Consider the following 24,219-nt stretch of genomic DNA (forward strand, 5'->3'; position numbering starts at 1 on the left):
AATTTGGATAAAATACTATCCTCAAAGATTGTCGTGATCCCCTATACTTGTGGGTTATCAAAGGTCATCCTTCTGGTGCACACGACGGGGAAGGCGACGGTGGGAGCGGTGGCTTGCGGTGGCGGCCCGAGAGTTGCGCATGGGACGTGGTGGCCTGCACCCACCAAGGCGCATGATGAGACGGCGGCACAGGGAAGGGGTGGAGTTGGCTCAGCCACGGGGTCCACGGACATCAACGCCGCCGTTGGTGTTGGGCTCCGACGGGTGAAGAGATCGAGATCATCCATGTGTGGCGGCGTTGTGCGATATGCGTAATTTGTTGATGGTTATATCGACCACCCATGAATCGACCGAATAGTTTTTTTTCCCTGGACTATGTTCGGTTAGATAAATGGGCTGGCAGAGGTGACCCAGTTAACCATAGTGCTTCATTTTTTCTGGAGCAGCAGCCTCTTAGGACAACAAATTTAATGATCAGAAATGTCCAAATCAGAAAAATAGATGGCCAGAAACGCTAAGCGCGTGAGATGGCTGGATTAGGTCAGTTTTATTAACCTAAACTAGATGTCTACGAAGCCCGGGGCCGTTTGGCCGAAATTTCATAGACTCACAGTGCCCATTTTGCAAAGAATCTGAGAAGCTCAGTGCATGCACTTTGCCCCACTGGTGTCCATGTGTTGGCACAAGAGCAATTTGTACCTCAAATGCACCTCCAAGCCAAATTATTATACTTGCGTTGTAGGTTTTGTATGTTTTTTATGAAAGTGAACCCACCTGCCAAGCTCTTGTACTAGGAGCATAATTCCCTACATGTAATTAAGAACTTCGTTGTAAATACTTAACTATTTTCTAACTTTCCTTGTGAGTGTTTTTTTCATATCTCTTTTTAGCTTTTGTTTACTTGATCATAATTCTGTTTTTTTATATTTTTTTGGTTGAATAGCCTATCATTTCTGTGGAACTACAATTCCACATCATACGTCATAAGCCTAAAAATAAGGTCAGGAGACGGAATTTGCTCGGTATGAAAAGTTTAGGGTCCCAGATGCATGTCTAGGATTTAAGTATTTTTGAAAGACTTAGGACAACGAAAAAGTACTTCCGCCGTTCTATAACACATGTCATGGTTTTAGTTCAAACTATGGAACGGAGGAAGTATTTGTTTCGTCGAAGATTGTTCAAGATCATTACAAATGGTTCAATACATGGTACCACAAACTGAATACTGATGTGGCATTTGGCATAGACAATCTTGATGGTGCTATGTGACATGAACAAGGGACGGTTTATCACTGTTCGTAAACCAGGGTGTTGAATGTAACAGGCTCTTGTTGTCGATTCATATTGCTCGGAGTTCCAATATTATGTAGGAGCTCCCGGGGCGGTTCTTTACCCAACTCCGCGAAAAGCATCTGCAAAGAACAAATGTTACTACTCGTACATATCATGCATGGATGAATTACGGCTCGACTATTAGATTCTCAAATAGATTGTGTTCTTACTTCCTACTCACCAAAATCATCCGGGTGTGGAGTTCTTGCCGCTGTGCTAGAGTCTCGTTGGCACGACGGAGCTCCTGATTCTCTTGCAATATATCGGGCATGGAAACCGGCCCGCCATATCGGCGCCCCAGCCGGTCACGTCCCGCCGGTGGACTCGCGGCCGCCTCGGCGAGCCTGCGTATCCCCGGCCAAAGGGGGACATGCGCGGAGCCCTGTCCGTGGAGGCTCGGACGGACGAGACCTTGCCGGCCTCGCCGATCACGTATACGTCGCAGAAGTCCGGCGCGCCCTTGGAGATGGCCGTCGGGATGTCGTCGGCCGCCATGAACCTTCTGGCAGGGAATCCACACGCTGCCGCTGTTACGGCCGCGAGAACGACGACGACGACAGAAACACACGCCACGGCGACGACTTAATTCGAGGCACGCACGTACGTACCTTCGGAAGAGGCCCCTCGCGGTGGCGCCGACGACGAGCTTTTCGACGACGCCGCGCGACGCGAACTCGACGATCGACCTGGCCACGTCGCCGTGGCCGTCGTCCAGCACCGCGTCCATGCAGAAGACCTGCATGCACCTTCACATCAAATTGGTTTTCTTTTTCTCTGCGTGCACCGACCGGCGTGTGGATGAAAGGAAGGAACGTACGCCTTTGCGCGCGCAGAAGACGCGGAACGGGAGGAGGATCTCCCTGACGCGCGGCTGCGCCGGCTTCTTGACGTGGACGAGGACGATGGGCTGCGGCTGGCTGTTCCTGTTCCCCGCGAGCGCCTCCTCGACGGCCCACTTTAACGCGCTCGCGCTGTTCCTGCCACTGTCGACGCACACCGCCACAAGCCGCGGCGAGCTCGACGGCGCCTCTTCCAGATCCCTGTCATCCTGCTGGTACCTGCACATCGTTATGGTCGGTCTCCCACCTTCTTCTCCGAGCTTCGGCGATGATTCTCCAGTTTAGATGGATATGCATGCATGCACGCTCTCTTCTCATTGGTCGGTTATTAAGGATGCTCGCTCTATTTCTGCCTTTTTTAGCAACTCTAAATTTTGGACACCGATAACTGCCACACGTATGGTGGGAGCAACATCCGCCCACACACCGTGTGTGGTGTGAGCAGAAGACAGCCCACACGTGCCATGTGTGGGCGAATATTAGAACCGCCCACACGTGTGGTAGGAGGAACACCCTACCACACACCCTGTATCAACATACATGTTTCGTGCGGGATCGAACTCAGACCGAATGATTTCCTGTTGGCACAACATGACGCTGGCAACGAAAAAAGCACATGCAGCCCAGTTACCTATTGCTTCACTAAAACAAGCCAAAAAACAGCACCAAGAACATGTGTTTATAAAAATTAAAAACAATACAGTTGCCGTATAGTACATACGTGCCAACAAAAACAATTTGACTTGTGTCAGAATTTTTTTGCCATGGCAACAAGTTTGCAAAGTGTACATGGAAAAGTATTGTACAAAATGATATATATACATATATATGTAATGCCATGGCGCAACAAGTTTGATAGAGTTGCTGTATACGAATGATTTCTATTAAAATTGCTGTTATTGATCTGGTTATGAAAATTATGGTCTAAAAGTATTGGAATTACCATGGTCTAAGCAGTAAACAATGCCAACGCAAAAACTGCATATTGATTATACCCAAGGAAAAAAATTGGTTGAAAATTTGCCATGACATCTCTACTGCTATATGATGACAAATTGTATGAATTTTCCATGGAAAATATTGTTGTTTCCCAAGCTAAAAACATGGCAAGTTTTGCAGCGGGGGTGCATATCAACTTGCCATCACATAAAAATTCAAACAAATGCCATGTTTTCAAAAAACAAAACAAAAAATCATGGTCGTCATCATGGAGGACGACCTCCTGGTCGGCATCTTAGTCGACGTCTAGGCCGGGGGAGGAGTTACATTGCCATTGTCAAATGGAAAGTAGATTTTGCCATGTTGCTAAAGGAAAAGAACATTGCCATGCTTGAACTTAATTTGCCATGGGGCAAATAAAATTGCGATGGTATCTATTTTTGAAACATGAGTAAATCTAATGTTGCCATGGTCCCGTTAAATTTGCCATGGTCCCTTCAAAGAAGAAACTTTGCCATGTTGCAAAAAAGGAAAGAAAATTTACCATGGTCCTTAAAATAGGAAATTGCCATGCTCCGAAAATTGCATTTGCCATGATACACACACTAAGTTTGCCATGGTCCTGTTCGAAAACAAAATTTGCAAGCTTGTAAAAGAAGGAAGAAAATCTGCCATGCTCCATAAACTACCGTTGCCATGAAAGATGCACTGAGATTGCCATGGTCCCATTGAAAACAGAAAATTTGCCATGTTGCAATAAAGAAAGAAAATTTGCCATGGTTCATATAATTAAAAATTTGACATGCCCCGTAAACTACATTTGCCATGGTCCCGTTTAAAAAGAAAATTTGCCGTGTTGCAAAGAAGGACGAAAAATTGCCACGCTCCACGAACTGCCATGAAAGAAAATTTGCCATGGTCCCGTTCAAAAAATAGAAAATTTGTATGAGGCATAGACTAAAAAATGCCATGATCCATAAACTATAAGTCCCATGATGCATTCACTAAATTTTCCATGGTCCCGTTCAAAAAGAAAAATGCCATGCTGCAAAAAAAAGAGAAGACATTTGCCATGGTCCACATAATAAAATTGCCATGTTCCATAAACTATATTTGCCACGATCTATTAAAGTAAAATCTGTGGTCCAAACAAAAGTGATTTTTGGACATGTTGCAAACAAAAGAAATTGCCATGCTCCGTAAAGTACAGTTGCCCATGCTCCATGAAAGTAAATTGCCATGGTCAAAAAATATGAAGCAATTTTTCCATGTTAAAAAGAAAGAGAAAATTGCCATGGCAAAAGCATGTTCAAATTTGCCATGGTATTTACCAAAACTTGCCATATTTTATGTGATTAAAATTGCCATGTATGAGAAAACAACACAAAAAATGATTAAATTTGCCATGGCAAAACTGCATATTCAGATTTGACATGGCAAAAACTGCCATACTTCACATTTGCCATGGCAAAATGCATATTCAAATTTGCCATGGCAGAAAAAATGAATATTTCAAATTTGCCATGGCAAAAAAATGCATATTTTAAATTTTCCATCGCAAATGTATGATCAAATTTGCCATGGCAAAAATGCATGTTCAAATTTGCCATGGTATTTTACCAATATTTTCCATCTTTTAGTATGATTAAATTGTTGTGTAGGTGAAACAACGCAAAAATGATCAAATTTGCCATGGAAAAAAATGCATAATCAAAAATTGTAGTTGGATTTTTTTTCAAATTTACCATGGTTTCATAGAATAATTTGCCACGAATATGAAATGATAAGGAAAATGATGAAAAATTGCCATGGCAAATGTATGTTCAAAATTTGCCATGGATTTTTTTTATCAAAGCCATGGCAACTACTCGTAACATATTATGCCCATGGCAACAAATTTTTCATGGCAACTCCACTACATAACTTCGTGATCCCCTTGGCTTCCTCTCACATGATGAAGTTGCTACAGAAAAAAGCAAGGCTAGGAGGAAGCCAGGGGAATCTCTACTGACCAATGCACATCGTTCCATTCCCCCTATCATCTCCATGAGTTAGCTACTAGCACACATTAGTCAGCAACAACGCTACAGAACATGGACCAAAATAGCAGTTAGCAGCAACAGTTAGCAAAATGCAGAGCACCAAATTTTGGGGGCAGTGCGACACTGATGAAGCAGAGCATCCAGCGGCTAGCCCCCCGGATGTATCTAGCAGGGGATGGACTCACCATGGTGGGCAGTGGCGCCAGCTGGAGGAGTGGGAAGAGGTTGCTCTGGGGTTGCGACAAGCAGTACCAAGAGCGCGGCGGTAGCACTGGCAGCTCGGCCTCACGGCAGGAGGCGATAGTCCTCGGGGGCACCGGCCGCTGCAGGGGGTGGAGCCAAGCCCAAATCGCCTGCGTAGCAGAAACGTCGTCGGACCGTGCAGCCCCAAGCGCGGCGGCCTTCTTGTCCCCGCCGGAATCAAACCCGCCGCCAAAACTGCTCGCGGCACCATCCTTCTGCTGTGCGCATGCACACCTCCGCCGCCGCCGCCACGCACGAAGACGAAGGGAGAGCGCCGCCGCCGCGCACGGAGACGAAGGGAGAGCGCCGCCGCCGCACTCCTCCATGTCAGGCCGTCATGGGAGGCCGCAGCCGTCGAAGCAGGGGCCTCCGTCGATGCGGGGTGGGTGGAGGGGAGCTCCTCGGCGCAAGGCTTCCGCGGGAGCAGCAGAGCTCCTCGTCGCGTAGCTGCACTCCTCCATGCCCACCGCTGTTGACGCGGAGGCCGCCGTCGATGCGGGGAGAAGGCTCCGCCACAGCCGCTCTAGCGAGTGGAGTGGGGGTGGGGGCCTGAGGCGAGAGGATAAGGTGCACTGGTCCTTTGGCAGATGCTTGAAGATTCAACATCTAAGCGTTCGGGCTGAATTGTGAACTGCCGCACGCGTTCGGGCGAGGAGTGTTTCTCCCACACACCGTTTGCTTACGTGGCTTTTGACCCCGATTGCAATTGCTATAAAATTCGTGCAGATGGATTGAACGGCATCGAATGCATGTGGGCGGGTTTCTAAATGCCACACGTGTGGGCGTTAACATTTCCGTAAATTTTTGGCTGGCGATGGATGAGAAGAAAGCATACATTATTTTTTTAGTTTTTCAAAAAGGAAAACAATTAAGATCATTTTTTTAGAAACACATGTAACTTTATTGGTCATAACAATTACAGGTACACAGATTTGAACCTAAGATTCAAGGAAATACAAAGTAACTCCTATGACTAAGAATTACAATGAAGTCTCTTGTATACACCTTCTTCGCGGTAGTAATCTCTGCTTGAAAAAAATACTCCAAACACTTTGGTAAAGAGGTTGCAATTAGATTGAAACAACGATGTTGTCACTCTTTCACCTGCATGATTTTTGAAAGCACCTTGAGTGGCCCATCTAAACAGATGGAAAGCTTTGATTGATGAACGTACTTGGACCGGGGATGATCCCTTAGAAGTGCAGGTTGTCGAATCAATATATCTTCAGCATGATGTCGATGAAAGATTTCACCTCCACAAAGAATCAAACCAACAAAAAAACTTGACACAACAACATAAACTCATCAGGTCCAAATAACCGAATCTGCGAAGACAGAAAACTCTCTAACCTCATGGCACTGCCAAAGAACGAGATGAAGTTTATTCTCACCAAACTATGATTACCACTAGGCGTTGACGAAGAACAAAGAGGTTTTGAAGATCCGAGGTCCCCCCACCTCTCAGCGCCAAAATGGCAGCTGGAGGCGCGGGGACCAAAATTTCTCGGATGGCGATGACGACAGCGGCACAAGAAACCCTTTGTTTCATATTTGAACTAATGGAATCACTTTTATGAGATATGAAAGCTTTTTGGCAATATTGGAATCAAGGTTGTCTAACATAAGGGAACGAGCCCATGCTACTTGTTGGGGATATAACCCCGTGATATGACCCAGCCAGGAGGGGCCGGGTCATATCGTTGGCGACTCATAATTGAAGGCCCAATAAAGTCTAAGAAGACAAGATGAGAAGACAGGAGGCGGCTCACAAGCAGGCCTGCTGAAGGCCTACAACCCGGAGACGACTCAAGACCTGAAGGTGTGAGTCGCCTGATGATAGCTTGCCTAACAAGGGAAGATGATTTAGAGACAGAGTCGGTTACGTTATGTGATCCGGTCTGGACTTCTGTAAGCCGTCGGGCCTCTACTTGTGTATATAAAAGTGAAACCCGGCGGCGGGTTAACTCAAGAAACAATTGATCGATAGCCAGGTCAAGCGTATTCGCTCCCTTGTAATCGAAACTCAAGTAATACAACTAGAAGCAGGACATAGGATTTTACCTCGTTGTGAGGGGCCGAACATGGGTAAATCCTTTGTGTCCTTTGTCCCGTTCAACCCCTTCGAGCTAACCTATGTCACGATGGCTCCACACCTAAGTCCTTACACTAGGGCATCTGCCGTGACAAAATCACGACACTACTACTAGGTGTTGTAGCTGTAGCGCAGGTTGTATGACCAGTGTTGTTGCTAAATGAGGCCCACCAGCCGGCCCCGTGTATGGGTAATGGCAGCGAGGGCCATATGACCCTCGCTAAAGCTACATGGTTAGTTGTAGCGTGGGGCTTATGCCCAACGCTGAAACTATGGCTCAACCCAGGAGTACGGTGATGCCCACTTAGCAGCAGCGCGGGATGGAAGCACCGGTGCTACTACTAATCTATATTTGTGGCATTGGGTTTTGACCCTTGCTACTGCTACTTAACAACAATGTGGGGCACTTACCCGCCGCTGCTGCTAAGCATCTACCTATAAGGTATTTTCTAGTGGTGGTTGCAGATGTATCAATATGTGATTCATGTTGTAGGGCGTTGCAATTGAAGGAAATATGCCCTAGAGGCAATAATAAAGTTGTTATTTATATTTTCTTATATCATGATAAATGTTTATTATTCATGCTAGAATTGTATTAACTGGAAACTTAATACATGTGTGGATACATAGACAAACAGAGTGTCCCTAGTGTGCATCTACTTGACTAGCTCGTTAATCAAAGATGGTTAAGTTTCCTAGCCATAGACATGTGTTGTCATTTGATAAACGGGGTCACATCATTAAGAATGATGTGATGGACAAAACCCATCCGTTAGCTTAGCATAATGATCGTTTAGTTTTTCTGCTACTGCTTTCTTCATGACTTATACATGTTCCTTAGACTATGAGATTATGCAACTCCTGAATACTGAGGAACACCTTGTGTGCTATCAAACATCACAACTTAACTGGGTGATTATAAAGATGCTATGTAGGTGTCTCAGGTGGTGTTTGTTGAGTTGGCATAGATCGAGATTAGGATTTGTCACTTCGTGTATCGGAGAGGTATCTCTAGGCCCCCTCGGTAATGCACATCACTATGAGCCTTGCAAGCAATGTGACTAATGAGTTAGTCATGGGATGATGCATTACGAAATGAGTAAAGAGACTTGCCGGTAACGAGATTGAACTAGGTATGATGATACCGACGATCGAATCTCGGGCAAGTAACATACCGATGACAAAGGGAATAACGTATGTTGTTATGCGGTTCGAACGATAAAGATCTTCGTAGAATATGTAGGAGCCAATATGAGCATCCAGGTTCCGCTATTGGTTATTGACCGGAGATGTGTCGCGGTCATGTCTACATAGTTCTCAAACCCGTAGGGTCCGCTTGCTTAACGTTCGATGACGATTTGTATTATGAGTTATGTGATTTGATGAACCGAAATTTGTTCGGAGTCCCGGATGTGATCACGGACATGACGAGGAGTCTTGAAATGGTTGAGACATAAAGATTGATATACTGGAAGGTTGTGTTTGGACACCAGAATGGTTTCGGAAAGGTTCGGGCATTTTCTGGAGTACCGGGGGTTACCGGACCCCCCCCCCTAGGAGTTAATGGGCCTTCATGGGCCCTAGTGGAGAGAGGAGGCAGCGGCCAGATGGTGGCGCCCCCCCCCCCAAGCCCAATCTGAATTGGACTAGGTTGGGGGGCCACTTTCCTTCTCTTCTCCTCCTCCTTCCCTCCTTCTCCTAGTGGGAATAGGAAAGGGGGGCGAATCCTACTTGGACCGGGAGTCCAAGTAGGAGTCCCCCCCATGGCGCGCCCCCCTTGGGCCGGCCACCTCTCCTCCCCCCCTTTATATACGTGGGAGGGAGGCACCCCAAAGACACACCAAGTCTTCTCTTAGTCGTGTGTGGCGCCCCTCTCCACAGTTACACACATCGGTCATATCATCGTAGTGCTTAGGCGAAGCCCTGCGCCGGTAACTTCATCATCACAGTCGCCACGCCGTCGTGCTGATGGAACTCACCCTCGGCCTCAACTGGATCAAGAGTTCGAGGGACGCCATTGAGTTGAACGTGTGCTGATCGCGAAGGTGTCGTACGTTCGGTGCTTGGATCGGTTGGATCGCAAAGACGTTCGACTACATCAACCGCGTTACTAAACACTTCCGCTTTCGGTCTACAAGGGTACATGGACACTCTCCCCGCTCGTTGATATGCATCTCCTAGATAGATCTTGCGTGATCGTAGGTAAATTTTTTGAAATACTACGTTCCCCAACAGTGGCATCCGAGCCAGGTCTATGCGTAGATATTATATGCACGAGTAGAACACAATGAGTTGTGGACGATAATAGTCATACTGCTTACCAGCAATGTCTTACTTTGATTTGGCGGTATTGTTGGATGAAGCGGCCCGGACCGACATTACATGACCGCATTCATGAGACTGGTTCTACCGACGTGCTTCGCACATAGGTGGCTAGTAGGTGTATGTTTCTCCAACTTTAGTTGAATCGAGTTCGACTACGTCCGGTCCTTGTTGAAGGTTAAAACAACACACTTGACGAAAAATCATTGTGGTTTTGCTGCGTAGGTAAGAACGGTTCTTGCTAGAAGCCCGTAGTAGCCACGTAAAACTTGCAACAACAATGTAGAGGACGTCTAACTTGTTTTTGCAGGGCTTGTTGTGATGTTATATGGTCAAGACATGATGAGATATAAATTGTTGTATGAGATGATCATGTTTTGTAACCGTTATCGGCAACTGGCAGGAGCCTTATGGTTGTCGCTTTATTGTATGAAATGCAATCGCCATGTAATTGCTTTACTTTATCACTAAGCGGTAGCGATAGTCGTAGAAGCAATAGTTGGTGAGACGACAACGATGCTACGACGGAGATCAAGGTGTCAAGCCGGTGACGATGGTGATCATGACGGTGCTTTGGAGATGGAGATCAAAGGTACAAGGTGATGATGACCATATCATATCACTTATTTTGATTGCATGTGATGTTTATCCTTTATGCATCTTATTTTGCTTAGTACGACGGTAGCATTATAAGATGATCTCTCACTAAATTTCAAGGTACAAGTGTTCTCCCTAAGTATGTACCGTTGCTATAGTTCATCGTGCCGAGACACCACATGATGATCGGGTGTGATAAGCTCTACATTCACATGCAACGGGTGCAAGCCAGTTTTGCACACGCAGAATACTCGGGTTAAACTTGACGAGCCTAGCATATGCAGATATGGCCTCGGAACACTGAGACCGAAAGGTCGAACATGAATCATATAGTATATATGATCAACATAATGATGTTCATCATTGAAAACTACTCCATCTCACATGATGATCGGACATGGTTTAGTTGATATGGATCACATGATCATTTAGATGACTAGAGAGATGTCTATCTAAGTGGGAGTTCTTAATTAATATGATTAATTGAACTTTAATTTATCATGAACTTAGTCCTGATAGTATTTGCAAATTATGTTGTAGATCAATAGCTCACGTTATAGCTCCCCGTTTATTTTGGATATGTTCCTAGAGAAAAATAAGTTGAAAGATGATAGTAGCAATGATGCGGACTGGGTCCATGATCTGAGGATTATCCTCATTGCTGCACATAAGAGTTATGTCCTTGATGCACCGCTAGGTGACGGACCTATTGCAGGAGCAGATGGAGACGTTGTGAACGTTTGGCAAGCTCGGTATAATGACTACTTGATATTTTAGTGCACCATGCTTTACGGCTTAGAACCGGGACTTCAAAAACGTTTTGAACGCCACGGAGCATATAAGATGTTCCAAGAGCTGAAATTGGTATTTCAGACTCATGCCCAAGTCGAGAGGTATGAGACCTCTGACAAGTATTTTGCCTACAAGATGGAGGAGAATAAGTTCAACCAGTGAGCATGTGCTCAGAATGTCTGAGTACTACTATCGCTTGAATCAAGTGAGAGTTAATCTTCCAGATAAGATAGTGATTGATAGAGTTCTCTAGTCACTATCACCAAGTTACTGTAACTTCGTAATGAACTATAATAAGGGATGACGAAAACGATTCCCGAGCTCTTCGTGATGCTGAAATCGGCAAAGGTAGAAATCAAGAAAAGCATCAAATGTTGATGGTTGACAAGACCACTAGTTTCAAGTAAAAGGGCAAGGGAAAGAAAGAAAACTTCAAGAAGAATGGCAAGAAAGTTGCCACTCCCATGAAGGAGCCCAAAGCTAGACCCAAGCCTGAAACTGAGTGCTTCTACTGCAAAGGAAATGGTCACTAGAAGCGGAACTGCCACAAATACTTGGCGGATAAGAAGGATGGCAAAGTGAAAAAAAGTATATATGGTATACATGTTATTGATGTGTACTTTACTAGTGTTCATAGTAGCCCCTGGGTATTTGATACTGGTTCAGTTGCTATGATTAGTAACTCAAAACAGGAGTTACAAAATGTACAACGACTAGTTGACGGCGAGGTGATGATGTGTGTTGGAAATGATTCCAAGGTTGATAAGATCACCATCGCATACTCCCTCTACGTTCGGGATTAGTATTGGAACTAAATAAATGTTATTTGGTGTTTACGTTGAGCATAAATATGATTGGATCATGTTTATTGCAATACGATTATTCATTTAAGTCAGAGAATAATTATTTTTCTGTTTACATGAATAAAACCTTCTATGGTCTTACATCCAATGTAAATGGTTTACTGAATCTCGATCACAGTGGTACACATAATATTGATGCCAAAAGATGCAAAGTTAATAATGATAGTGCAACTTATTTGTGCCACTGCCATTTAGGTCATATTGGTGTAAAGCACATGAAGAAAATCCATGTTGATGGGCTTTTGGAATCACTTGATGCTTGCGAACCATGCCTCATGGGCAAGATGACTAAACTCCGTTCTCCGGAACAATGGAGCGAGCCACTGACTTATTGGAAATAATACTTACCGATGTATGCGGTCCAATGAGTGTTGAGGCTCGCGCCGGGTATCGTTATTTTCTGACCTTCACAAATGATTTAAGCAGATATGGGTATATCTACTTAATGAAACACAAGTCTGAAACATTTGAAAAGTTCAAAGAAATTCAGAGTGAAGTTAAGAATCATCGTAACAAGAAAGTAAAGTTCCTATGATCTGATCGCGGAGGCAAAAATTTGAGTTACGAGTTTGGCCTTCATTTAAAAACAATGTGGAATAGTTTCACAACTCATGCCACCTGGAACACCATGGAGTAATGGTGTGTCTGAACGTCGTAATCGTACTTTATTAGATATGGTGCGATCTATGATGTCTCTTACCGATTTACCACTATTGTTTTGGGGTTATGCATTAGAGACAGCTACATTCACATTAAATAGGGCACCATCTAAATCCGTTGAGACGACACCATATGAACTGTGGTTTGGCAAGAAACACAAACTATCATTTCTTAAAGTTTGGGGCCGCGATGCTTATGTGAAAGAGCTTCAACCTGATAAGCTCGAACCCAAATCGGAGAAATGTATCTTCATAGGATACCCAAAGAAAACTGTTGGGTACACCTTCTATCACATATCCGACGGCAAGATATTCCTTGCTAAGAATGGATCCTTTCTAGAGAAGGAGTTTCTCTCGAAAGAAGTGAGTGGGAGGAAAGTAGAACTTGATGAGGTAATCATACCTTCTCCCTTAATGGAAAGTTGTTCATCACAGAAATCAGTTCCAGTGATTCCTACACCAATTAGTGAGGAAGCTAATTATGATGATCATGAAACTTCTGATCAAGTTACTACCGAACCTCGTAGGTCAACCAGAGTAAGATCCGCACCAGAGTGGTACGGTAATCCTGTTCTGGAGGTCATGTTACTTGACCATGACGAACCTACGAACTATTAGGAAGCGATGATGAGCCCAGATCCCACGAAATGGCTTGAGGCCATGAAATCTGAGATGGGATCCATGTATGAGAACAAAGTGTGGACTTTGGTTGACTTGCCCGATGATCGGCAAGCCATAGAGAATAAATTGATCTTCAAGAAGAAGACTAACGCTGACGGTAATGTTACTGTCTACAAAGCTCGACTTGTTGTGAAAGGTTTTCGACAAGTTCAAGGAGTTGATTATGATGAGACCTTCTCACCCGTAGCGATGCTTAAGTCTATCCGAATCATGTTAGCAATTGCCGCATTTTATGATTATGAAATTTGGAAAATGGATGTCAAAACTACATTCCTTAATGGATATCTCAAAGAAGAGTTGTATATGATGCAACCAAAAGGTTTTATCGATCCAAAAGGTGCTAACAAAGTGTGCAAGCTCCAGCGATCCATTTATGGACTAGTGCAAGCCTCTCGGAGTTAGAATATACGCTTTGATAGTGTGATCAAAGCATATGGTTTTATACAGACTTTTGGAGAAGCATGTATTTACAAGAAAGTGAGTGGGAGCTTTGTAGCATTTCTGATATTATATGTGGATGACATATTGTTGATCGGAAATGATACTGAATTTTCTAGAAAGCATAAAGGAGTGTTTGAAAGGAGTTTTTCAAAGAAAAACCTCGGTGAAGCTGCTTACATATTGAGCATCAAGATCTATAGAGATAGATCAAGACGCTTGATAAGTCCTTTTCAATGTGTACATACCTTGGCAAGATTTTGAAGTAGTTCAAAATGGAACAGTCAAAGAAGGAGTTCTTGCCTGTGTTGCAAGGTGTGAAGTTGAGTAAAGACTCAAAACTTGAGCACGACAGAAAATAGAAAGAGAATGAATAGTCATTCCCTATGCCTCGGTCATAGGTTCTATAAAGTATGCTATGTTGTGTACCAAACCTATTGTGTACCTCACCATGAGTTTGGCAAGAGGGTACAATAGTGATCCAAGCGTGGATCACTGGACAACGGTCAAAGTTATCCTTAGTGGAATAAGGATATGTCTCTCGGTTATGGAGGTGACAAAAAGTTCGTCATAAAGGGTTACGTTGATGCAAGCTTTGACACTGATCCGGATAACTCTAAGTTTCAATCTGGATACATATTGAAAGTGGGAGCAATTAGCTAGAGTAGCTCCGTGCAGAGCATTGTAGACATGGAAATTTGCAAAATACATATGGATCTGAATGTGGCAGACCCGTTGACTAAACTTTTCTCACAAGCAAAATATGATCACACCTTAGTACTCTTTAGGTGTTAAATCACATGGCGATGTGAACTAGATTATTGACTCTAGTAAACCCTTTGGGTGTTGGTCACATGGCGATGTGAATTATTGGTGTTAAATCACATGGTGATGTGAACTAGATTACTGAATCTAGTGCAAGTGTGAGACTGAAGGAAATATGCCCTAGAGGCAATAATAAAGTTGTTATTTATATTTCCTTATATCATCATAAATGTTTATTATTCATGCTAGGATTGTATTAACTGGAAACTTAGTACATGTGTGGATACATAGACAAACAGAGTGTCCCTAGTGTGCCTCTACTTGACTAGCTCATTAATCAAAGATGGTTAAGTTTCCTAGCCATACACATGTGTTGTCATTTGATAAACGGGATCACATCATTAGAGAATGATGTGATGGGCAAGACCAATCCGTTAGCTTAGCATAATGACCGTTTAGTTTTTCTGCTATTGCTTTCTTCATGACTTATACATGTACCTCAGACTATGAGATTATGCAACTCCCGAATACCGGAGGAACACCTTGTGTACTATCAAATGTCACAACATAACTGGGTGATTATAAATATGCTCTACATGTGTCTCCGATGGTGTTTATTGAGTTGGCATCGATCGAGATTAGGATTTGTCACTCCGTGTATCGGAGAGGTATCTCTAGGCCCTCTCGGTAATGCACATCACTCTGAGCCTTGCAAGCAATGTGACTAATGAGTTAGTCATAGGATGATGCATTACGGAATGAGTAAAGAGACTTTTCGGTAATGTGATTGAACTAGGTATGATGATACCGACGGTCGAATCTCGGGCAAGTAACATACCGATGACAAAGGGAATAACGTATGTTGCTATGCGACTTGACCGATAAAGATCTTCGTAGAATATGTAGGAGCCAATATGATCATCCAGGTTCCGCTATTGGTTATTGACCGGAGATGTGTCTCGGTCATGTCTACATAGTTCTTGAACCCGTAGGGTCCGCACGCTTAACGTTCGATGATGATTTGTATTATGAGTTATGTGATTTGATGAACCGAAGTTTGTTCGGAGTCCCGGATGTGATCACGGACATGACGAGGAGTCTCGAAATGGTCGAGACATAATGATTGATATATTGGAAGGTTGTGTTTGGACATCGGAATGGTTTCGGAAAGGTTCGGTCATTTTCCGGAGTACCGAGGGTTACCGGAACCCCCCGGGGAGTTAATGGGCCTTCATGGGCCCTAGTGGAGAGGGGAGGCGGCGGCCAAGTGGTGGCGCGCACCCCCCCCCCCCAAGCCCAATCCGAATTGGACTAGGGTTGGGGGGGCGGCCCCCTTTCCTTCTCTTCTCCTCCTCCTTCCCTCCTTCTCCTAGTGGGAATAGGAAAGGGGGCGAATCCTACTTGGACCGGGAGTCCAAGTAGGACCCCCCCCATGGCGCGCCCCCTCTTGGGCCGGCCACCTCTCCTCCCCTCCTTTATATACGTGGGAGGGGCACCCCAAAGACACACCAAGTCTTCTCTTAGCCGTGTGCGGTGCCCCTCTCCACAGTTACACACCTCGGTCATATCGTCATAGTGCTTAGGCGAAGCCCTGTGCCAGTAACTTCATCATCACTATCGTCACGCTGTCATGCTAACGGAACTCTCCCTTGGCCTCAAATGGATCAGGAGTTCGAGGGACGTCATCGAGTTGAACGTGTGCTGATCACGGAGGTGCCGTACGTTCGGTGCTTGGATCGGGTTGATCACGAAGACGTTCGATTACATCAACTGCATTACTAAATGCTTCCGCTTTCGGTCTACGAGGGTATGTGGACACACTCTCCCCACTCGTTGCTATGCATCTCCTAGATAGATCTTGCGTGAACGTAGGTAAATTTTTTGAAATACTACGTTCCCCAACAGCAATGTGTGATAAATTTGATTATGATGGGTTATGGGAGTGATAGAAACATAAAACTTAGTTTGTGAGTTGTTGCATATGGGACTAAAGGGGTTAAGGGTACATCAAATCTTAATGCTATGGTTGGGTTTTACCTTAATATATATTTGGCATTTGCGGATGCTTGCTAGAGTTTCAATCATAATTATCACTTGTAGTTAATGGATTTTCCTACATATAAGCATAGAGTATGGGTAGTGGAAGGGGGAGAGGGTTGTAGAAACTGGGTCAAGCCACAAAACAAACACAGAAGAAGATGTCGTAGTCGCTACACCAATAGCTGGCCAAAAGCTACCCTTGAAAGACACACGAACTGCCAAGAGCTGACGAGAACCAATAGTTCTAGGGACACAAACTCTCGCATGTCCTTCGTCAGCGCCGGATCGATCGTCGTCGAGATAGGAAGAGATTGGAGAGACCTCATTCCTACACGTCATCATCGCCACCACCTTGTCGATGTCGCTGGAGAAGCAAAAACCTAAGAAAAATAAAACGAGACGGACAGGTCCCCACTCCTCATGCCGCAAACGGGCGGTCGAACAGGGAACGAGAGGGGGGCCGAGGGGGTGGCTAGGGTTGGGAGGTGGCGGCTTGCGTACTTTTTCTGTGCAACCCTAAAGTTTTGTATAATCATGTCAAATGATCAAGTCGTTCTCCAGAAATCCTATTCCTACGTACCCCTTCTATAGAAGTGTTACGTGCTTCTAAATTCTAATCCCTGTTGATTCTTTTTTTATTAATAACACAGTAATACGCGGATCTAGTCGAAAATCTACCGCTTGGCTCGAGGTGCCAGGAGAGCGAATCCGGTTCCAGGGAAGGAGGATGAAGGGCAATGCATTCAAGTAATTCATCCCATTGCGAGAGTTCAATCGCCCCGAAGGTGCGGCGGAAGGCAATCGCGCCTAGGTTCTCTAGTGCCGCGGCCACAGAGATCTGTGGGCAAACACAGATAGAGAATAGAGCGTAAAAATGCTCTGCAAAGGGGCGGGGTCCTGCCCATCTATCCAGCCAAAAAAGGGTGGCAGTCCCAGAGCCTATCTGGATGGAGGTCCCAATGCGCAGAACCGGTAACAAAGACATCACCGATTGCCAGAATTGGGAGCCTCCAGACCTAGAGGCAAACGTTAATGGTTGCCCGCGAAGGTACTTCCCACGGATAATCTGAAGCCACAGGCCGCTCTCCTCAGTCTGGATCCGCCAAAGCCATTTGGACAGGAGGGCAATGTTCATACGCTTGGAGGAGATGACCCCCAAGCCTCCCTGGTCCTTAGGTTTGCAGATCTCAGACCATTTGACCATATGGTACTTCTGCTTATTGTTTTCTCCCGCCCAAAAGAAGCGGGAGAGTAGTTTGGTAACTTCCTAATGAAGGGATTCATGTAGGCTATAGAATCCCATGATATACATCAGTAGGCTAATAAGGGAGGAGTTCATTAGAATCACTCGAGCGGCTTTAGAAAGCCATATCCCTTGCCAAGGCTCCATTCTAGGTTGGATCTTGGCGACTATTGGATGGAAATCCTTTTCCAGGAGTCGTGCATCACTAAGGGGCATGCCAAGATAAGTCATCGGGAAGGAACCCAAGCGGCAGTTCAAACGATTGGCAATCCGCTGGGCCTCCCCTTGGGAATATCCCATGACCATTACCTCGCTCTTGGCAAAGTTTATTTTGAGGCCCAACATTTCCTGGAAGCAAAGAAGGAGGGATTTGAGGTTCTGAATATCCTTATCAGATCCCTCCACCATCATAATGGTGTCGTCCGCATATTGGAGATGGGTCAAACCCCCAGGTGTCACCAAATGAGGGCAAACCCCTCTAATGTGACCCACACGCTTGGCCAAGTCCAGAATCGAGGCGAGCGCATCAACCACAAGGTTGAATAAGAATGGGGAGATTGGGTCTCCCTGCCGGACCCCTTGGCCAGTCATGAAGTAAGGGCCAACCTCCCCATTGATGTTAACAGTCGCCCGGCCACTCGTAACTAATTGCATCACCCGGTCTACCCAGTGGGGGTCAAAGCCACGTTTCAGCAACACTTCCCGAAGGAAGGACCAGTGAACAGTATCATAGGCTTTATGGAAATCGATCTTGAAAAAGACCGCACGGAGGTGTTTGCTCTTAACCTCATGGATAATCTCATGGAGGGCAAGGATCCCATCTAAGATATATCTCCCTTTTGTGAAGGCCGACTGGTTCGGATGATGAATCCGGGGAGCAATAAGGGCCGCCCTAGTGGCGTACCCTTTAGCGAGGATCCGAAATATCACATTGAGGACTATGATGGGACGGAATTGTCTAATGTCCACCGCTCCCCGTACCTTGGGAATCAAGGAGATAATCCCGTAGTTAAGTCGGGACATGTCTAGGGTACCCCTAGAGAACTCGCTAAACAAATCGAGGATGATATCCTTGACCATCGGCCAGAAGGCCTGGAAAAAGCGAACCGGCAAGCCATCGGGGCCAGGGGCCGACATCGGGTTCATAGCCTTGACAAAGGTCTCCACATTCGCAGCATCGAAGGGGGCTAGCAGGGTTACATTTTCTGCGGGGGAAATCTATTGGTCGCGTGACCAGATATGGTCGGCCAGGGCGACACCATTCCGCTGCCGTCCCTGAAATAGAGACTTGTAAAAGTCGTCAACTAGCAGGCGGATAGTCTGAGGGTCTTGAAACAACTGTCCACCCTCCCAAAGGAGAGGGATGGAACAACGTCGCCTACGGCCATTAGCGATGGCCTGGAAGTAAGCAGTGTTGGCATCCCCAAATAGCACCCAGTTAATGGAGCCGCGTTGGCGCCAAAACTCTTCCTCCTTGGAGTAAATCTCCATAAGGGAGTCCTCCAAATTATATCTATGCATCCATTCCTCCGCGGAGATCCCTGCGATATCTTCACGGAGGTCAAGGTCCCAGATCTCCTCGAGGAGGGAAGCCTTCTGAATACGAAGATCTCTTCCAATGTTCGCCCCCCATCCCTTCATGAACTATCGGGATCGTTTGGACAGATGATGCCATTCATCGAGAATAGACATCTGCCTATGGGGCTCGGCGCGAGCCGAGACCCAGTGAGTCTGGACGGCTTCCACAAAGCCTGGTTGCCGAAGCCAGAAGTTCTCGAAACAGAACCGCGGGGGAGGGCGCGGCCGTTCATCCATAGAAGCTAGGAGGAGGGGGACATGGTCAGAACCAATACGGAAAAGGATGCATCACAGAAATCATCGGAATCAGAGCAAGGGGCTTGGGAGGCAGACGGACCTGGGTCAAGGTTGCGGATAGCGGCACGTCGCGAAGCCTTCTCCACCGTGTTCGGGGACGCCCCGGAAAGACCCAATGCCGCCCTAAGCCTGGCACTCTTCCGGGCAGAGGAAACCGGAGTAGAGGCCGAGCGAGGATGGCCCCGAGACCTGGGGAGCCTGGAAGATGGGGGAGGGGGCGGAGCCACGGGAGACTCCGGAGGTGACGGCACCAAGAAGTCCTCCCGGCCTGGCATCAGGGACACCAGCCGCGGGAAGGATGGAGGACGGACCTCCATGCTACCCCGGCTGACCTCGCTCTCCTCCTCCTCAGACACGGACATCGGAGGCAGGAAGGGAGGAGGGAGAGTGGCGCCAGGGGGGGTGGCGGCCTCGTCGAGCATGGCCGCGATCGCCGCGATGTCCTCACAATCGTCTGCAGGATCGGCATCGGAGGCGCCGAGACCCACACTGTGGGTGGTCGAGGGGTGGGAGGAGCCAGCAGTTGGCCCATCATCCTCCGGATCGGACGAGTCGTTGTTAGAGGCCTCAGAGCGGGGAGAGCGGCGAGGGGGATCTCGGGGGGAGCCCGGAGCGTTAGCCCCCCCCCCCCCAATCGGATCCTGGAGCAGCACCACCTCCCGCCTCAGGGTTGAGGGGATCAGTGGGAGTCCCACCCTCAACAGAGACGTGCAGGTCGTAGCCAACGTCATTGAAGAACATGCGGATCGTCGTCTTGAGCTTGGAAGGGTCGGGGGATTTAATCTGCATCCGCACAGCCGGGCCCTTGGGCAGAGAGGCACAGTCCACCGCCACAAACTTTCCCAGCAGGCGGGACAAGCCCCGGAGGACACCCTCGTCGCGGGCAGGAGCGGGGAGCCCACGAATCAGCACCCAGACCGTGGACAGGGTGACCACGGTGAGAGGGTGCACCGAGGGGACCGAGATGCGGACTGGGAGCTAGTTGAGGGAGAGCGTGAGTCTGGCGCTGTGGGTGCCATACCGAAAGCTGACAGGGTCGGGGAAGATCACCATGAACTCCCGGTCTGAGATCGGGGTGACCTCTCAATCCCAGTCCGGGTTGAACAGGTGGCGAAGCTCATCAGAGATGATGGCCGGGGACGCCGTCTTGCCGTCCAAGACCGAGATGAGAGCAGACATGGGCGGAGCGGCCCGGGTCTCGGGGAGGTCCATCTGGAAGAAGCCCAGATCGTCAAGCGCGTAACCGAACAGCCCAAGCGCCCCAATGGGCTGGTGCTCGGGGCAGAGCGCGGCGGGATGATCAGTCCGCGAGCAGCGGAAGCAGGCCAGGGGCTGAGTACAATCGACCTAGCAGTGCCCGGCCACCCCGCAGTTGAAGAAGGTAGCCGCCGACACAGCAGGCGGAGGGACGGCCGAAACGGGCGGGTGGGTGACAGAGGAGGCCGAACCACCCAGCTGAGATTGCGCTCCGCGCTTCTTCTTCTTCTTAGCGAATGCGCCACGACCATTGCGGTTGTCGCCATTGTTGGGGCCAGCCGGAGGAAACTGGGCCTGGCGGTGGGGAGGGTCGTAGCGCCGGGGCGGAGAGGCCTCAGACCGACCAGACCGGGACGGTGACCGGGATCGACGGGGAGACGGGCGATCCCGATCCCGGCCACGGCCACGCCAAGAAGAGGGAGAACGCTCCCGGGGGCGGGTCGCACGCCAGTCGCCACCCTCGGACGGCGCAGCATCCTTGCCGCGCACCAAAGCCTCCCGAAGCTCGGCCTCCCGACACGAGCCGTCCGGCGACGGCCAAGGGGCCACATCGCGGCCCGGCGCACGGCGCTTCGGGCGCGGCTCACCGTCACCGGCATCGCGGGCCATGGAGGGCTGGCAGATGGGGGCGGGGATCGGAGCACGAGAGGTGGCGGTGGCGAAGGAGAGGTGGGGTGGCGGCGAGGGGGATGCGGGACGGGGCTGGGATGGGGAGCCAGCGTCGTGCGAGAATTATAAAGGTGGGAGCTGGGTTGGGCCGAGGGAGAGGAGAGACCCGCTCGGCCCAGCGTGGGCCAGCCCAACCAAGGTAGGCCAGGGAGAGGGAAGGAGACCCCCCGACGTGGCCGGCCCACAAGGCCCACGTCGGCCCAGCCCAACACGCGGGGGCGCGTGGGGGGAGGGAAGGGTTTCCACCCGCGACCACAGTGCCGCCGGCGCCGACGGGGAGCACGGCACGGCCGCGACCGGCCGGAAAGCGCGGAATTTTGGGCCCCCACGCACTGCGACGGCCAGAGCCGAGCAGGGAGGGGCCAATTCCAGCCGCGGGGACCGACGAGTGCCAGCAGAGCACCGCCACAAGAGCGCCGCCGTGCCGAGATCGGCCTGCCCGGCCACCCCCCAGTTCAATGACCGGGCCCCACGCCCCCGACGACTAGCACCGCTGCCAGCGCCAGGGGGAGGTGGGGAAGGTGGTGCAGATGGGCGGGAGCCGCCGCGCTGCAAAGGATGGGGAGAGGGATGGGAGGGGGACGATTGGGGGTCAGCGGGAGGGGGCCGGGAGAGGGGATCGCATCACTGGCCGGGGGAGCAGCTGGGAAAGCAGCGGCGACGGCCTCAGCCAGCCGGTCACCGAAACGCCGGAGAGGGCAGCGAGCGCCGGCCGCCGTCGCGGCGGCATCCGCGAGGTCCTCCTCCGCAGCCACATCCGCCCACCGCAGACCCGCAAATGGTTGCAAACTGTTGTCATTGCACATTTACTCCTGGTCCAGTGGAGCTCACGATGCTCTGGGAGATCAAACTCCCCCTAAATATTCATATATTTTTATGGCAATGGGTTAGAGGACGCCTCCCCTCAGGCACTGAGGTCCGTAAGCGTTATGGACCTGGGGATGGTCTATGCCCCATTTGTCTGGTACCGGAAGATTGCAACCACTTCTTCTTCCTGTTGGAAATATGCCCTAGAGGCAATAATAAATTGATTATTATATATTTCCTTGTTCATGATAATAGTTTATTATCCATGCTAGAATTGTATTGATAGGAAACTCAGATACATGTGTGGATACATAGACAACACCATGTCCCTAGTAAGCCTCTAGTTGACTAGCTCGTTGATCAATAGATGGTTACGGTTTCCTGACCATGGACATTGGATGTCGTTGATAACGGGATCACGTCATTAGGAGAATGATGTGATGGACAAGACCCAATCCTAAGCCTAGCACAAGATCATGTAGTTCGTATGCTAAAGTTTTTCTAATGTCAAGTATCATTTCCTTAGACCATGAGATTGTGCAACTCCCGGATACCGTAGGAGTGCTTTGGGTGTGCCAAACGTCACAACGTAACTGGGTGGCTATAAAGGTACACTACAGGTATCTCCGAAAGTGTCTGTTGGGTTGGCACGAATCAAGACTGGGATTTGTCACTCCGTGTAAACGGAGAGGTATCTCTGGGCCCACTCGGTAGGACATCATTATAATGTGCACAATGTGACCAAGGAGTTGATCACGGGATGATGTGTTACGAAACGAGTAAAGAGACTTGCCGGTAACGAGATTGAACAAGGTATCGGGATACCGAGATCGAATCTCGGGCAAGTATCGTACCGACGGACAAAGGGAATTGCATACAGGATTGATTAAGTCCTTGACATCGTGGTTCATCCGATGAGATCATCGTGGAACATGTGGGAGCCAACATGGGTATCCAGATCCCACTGTTGGTTATTGACCGGAGAGTCATCTCTGTCATGTCTGCATGTCTCCCGAACCCGTAGGGTCTACACACTTAAGATTCGATGACGCTAGGGTTATAAAGGAAGTTTGTATGTGGTTACCGAATGTTGTTCGGAGTCCCGGATGAGATCCCGGACGTCACGAGGAGTTCCGGAATGGTCCGGAGGTACATATTTATATATGGGAAGTCCTGTTTTGGTCACCGGAAAAGTTTCGGGTTTTATCGGTAACGTACCGAGACCACCGGGAGGGTCCCGGGGGTCCACCAAGTGGGGCCACAAGCCACGGAGGGCTGCATGGGCCAAGTGTGGGAGGGGACCAGCCCCAGGTGGGCTGGTGCGCCCCCCCACCAAGGCCCAAGGCGCAAGGAAGAAGGGAAGGGGGCAAACCCTAAGGAAGATGGGCCCTGAGGCCCACCCTGGTGCGCCTCCCCCTCTCCCCTCCCCTTGGCCGCCCCTAGATGGGATCTAGGGGGCTGCCGCCACCCCTAGGGAGGGAACCCTAGGTGGGGGCGCAGCCCCTCCTCTCCCCCTATATATAGTTGAGGTTTGGGCTGCCGAATACACACGAGTTCCTCTCCCTGTTGGTGCAGCCCTACCTCTCTTTCTCCTCGTCTCTCGTAGTGCTTGGCGAAGCCCTGCTGGATCACCACGCTCCTCCACCACCACCACGCCGTTGTGCTGCTGCTGGATGGAGTCTTCCTCAACCTCTCCCTCTCTCCTTGCTGGATCAAGGCATGGG

General features: G+C 48.5%; 1 protein-coding gene across 2 annotated transcripts; it reads right to left on the bottom strand.

The window, feature by feature from the left end:
- Window positions 1-1,024: 1,024 nt before the first annotated feature.
- LOC147958491 (uncharacterized) lies at window positions 1,025-2,468 on the bottom strand. 2 transcript variants are annotated; one of them, XM_087536296.1, is made up of 4 exons: window positions 2,150-2,468; window positions 1,941-2,068; window positions 1,514-1,831; window positions 1,025-1,412 (listed from the first exon to the last, which is right to left on the bottom strand). In XM_087536296.1, the coding sequence occupies exons 1-3, from the start codon at window positions 2,396-2,398 to the stop codon at window positions 1,549-1,551; spliced, it is 660 nt and encodes a 219-aa protein (XP_087392422.1). In that variant the 5' UTR covers window positions 2,399-2,468; the 3' UTR covers window positions 1,025-1,412; window positions 1,514-1,548. The 2 variants fall into 2 exon arrangements, with proteins under 2 accessions (XP_087392422.1, XP_087392421.1); XM_087536295.1 differs by having other exon boundaries at window positions 1,514-1,834; window positions 2,150-2,465.
- Between the last annotated feature and the right edge of the window lie 21,751 nt (window positions 2,469-24,219).

This window comes from Triticum urartu, chromosome 7A (assembly GCF_056163025.1).
Source record: "Triticum urartu cultivar PI428250 chromosome 7A, HENAU_Tu73, whole genome shotgun sequence".
Lineage (NCBI taxonomy): Eukaryota > Viridiplantae > Streptophyta > Magnoliopsida > Poales > Poaceae > Triticum > Triticum urartu.

Excerpts from the sequence above, each read along its gene's own strand:
- LOC147958491 (XM_087536295.1), bottom strand. The coding sequence starts at position 2,398 with ATGTGCAGGTACCAGCAGGATGACAGGGATCTGGAAGAGGCGCCGTCG. Across the intron at positions 2,069-2,149 it reads TCTTCTGCGCGCGCAAAGGC|GTCTTCTGCATGGACGCGGT; the intron begins GTACGTTCCTTC and ends AGGTGCATGCAG. Across the intron at positions 1,835-1,940 it reads GCGAGGGGCCTCTTCCGAAG|AAGGTTCATGGCGGCCGACG; the intron begins GTACGTACGTGC and ends ATTCCCTGCCAG.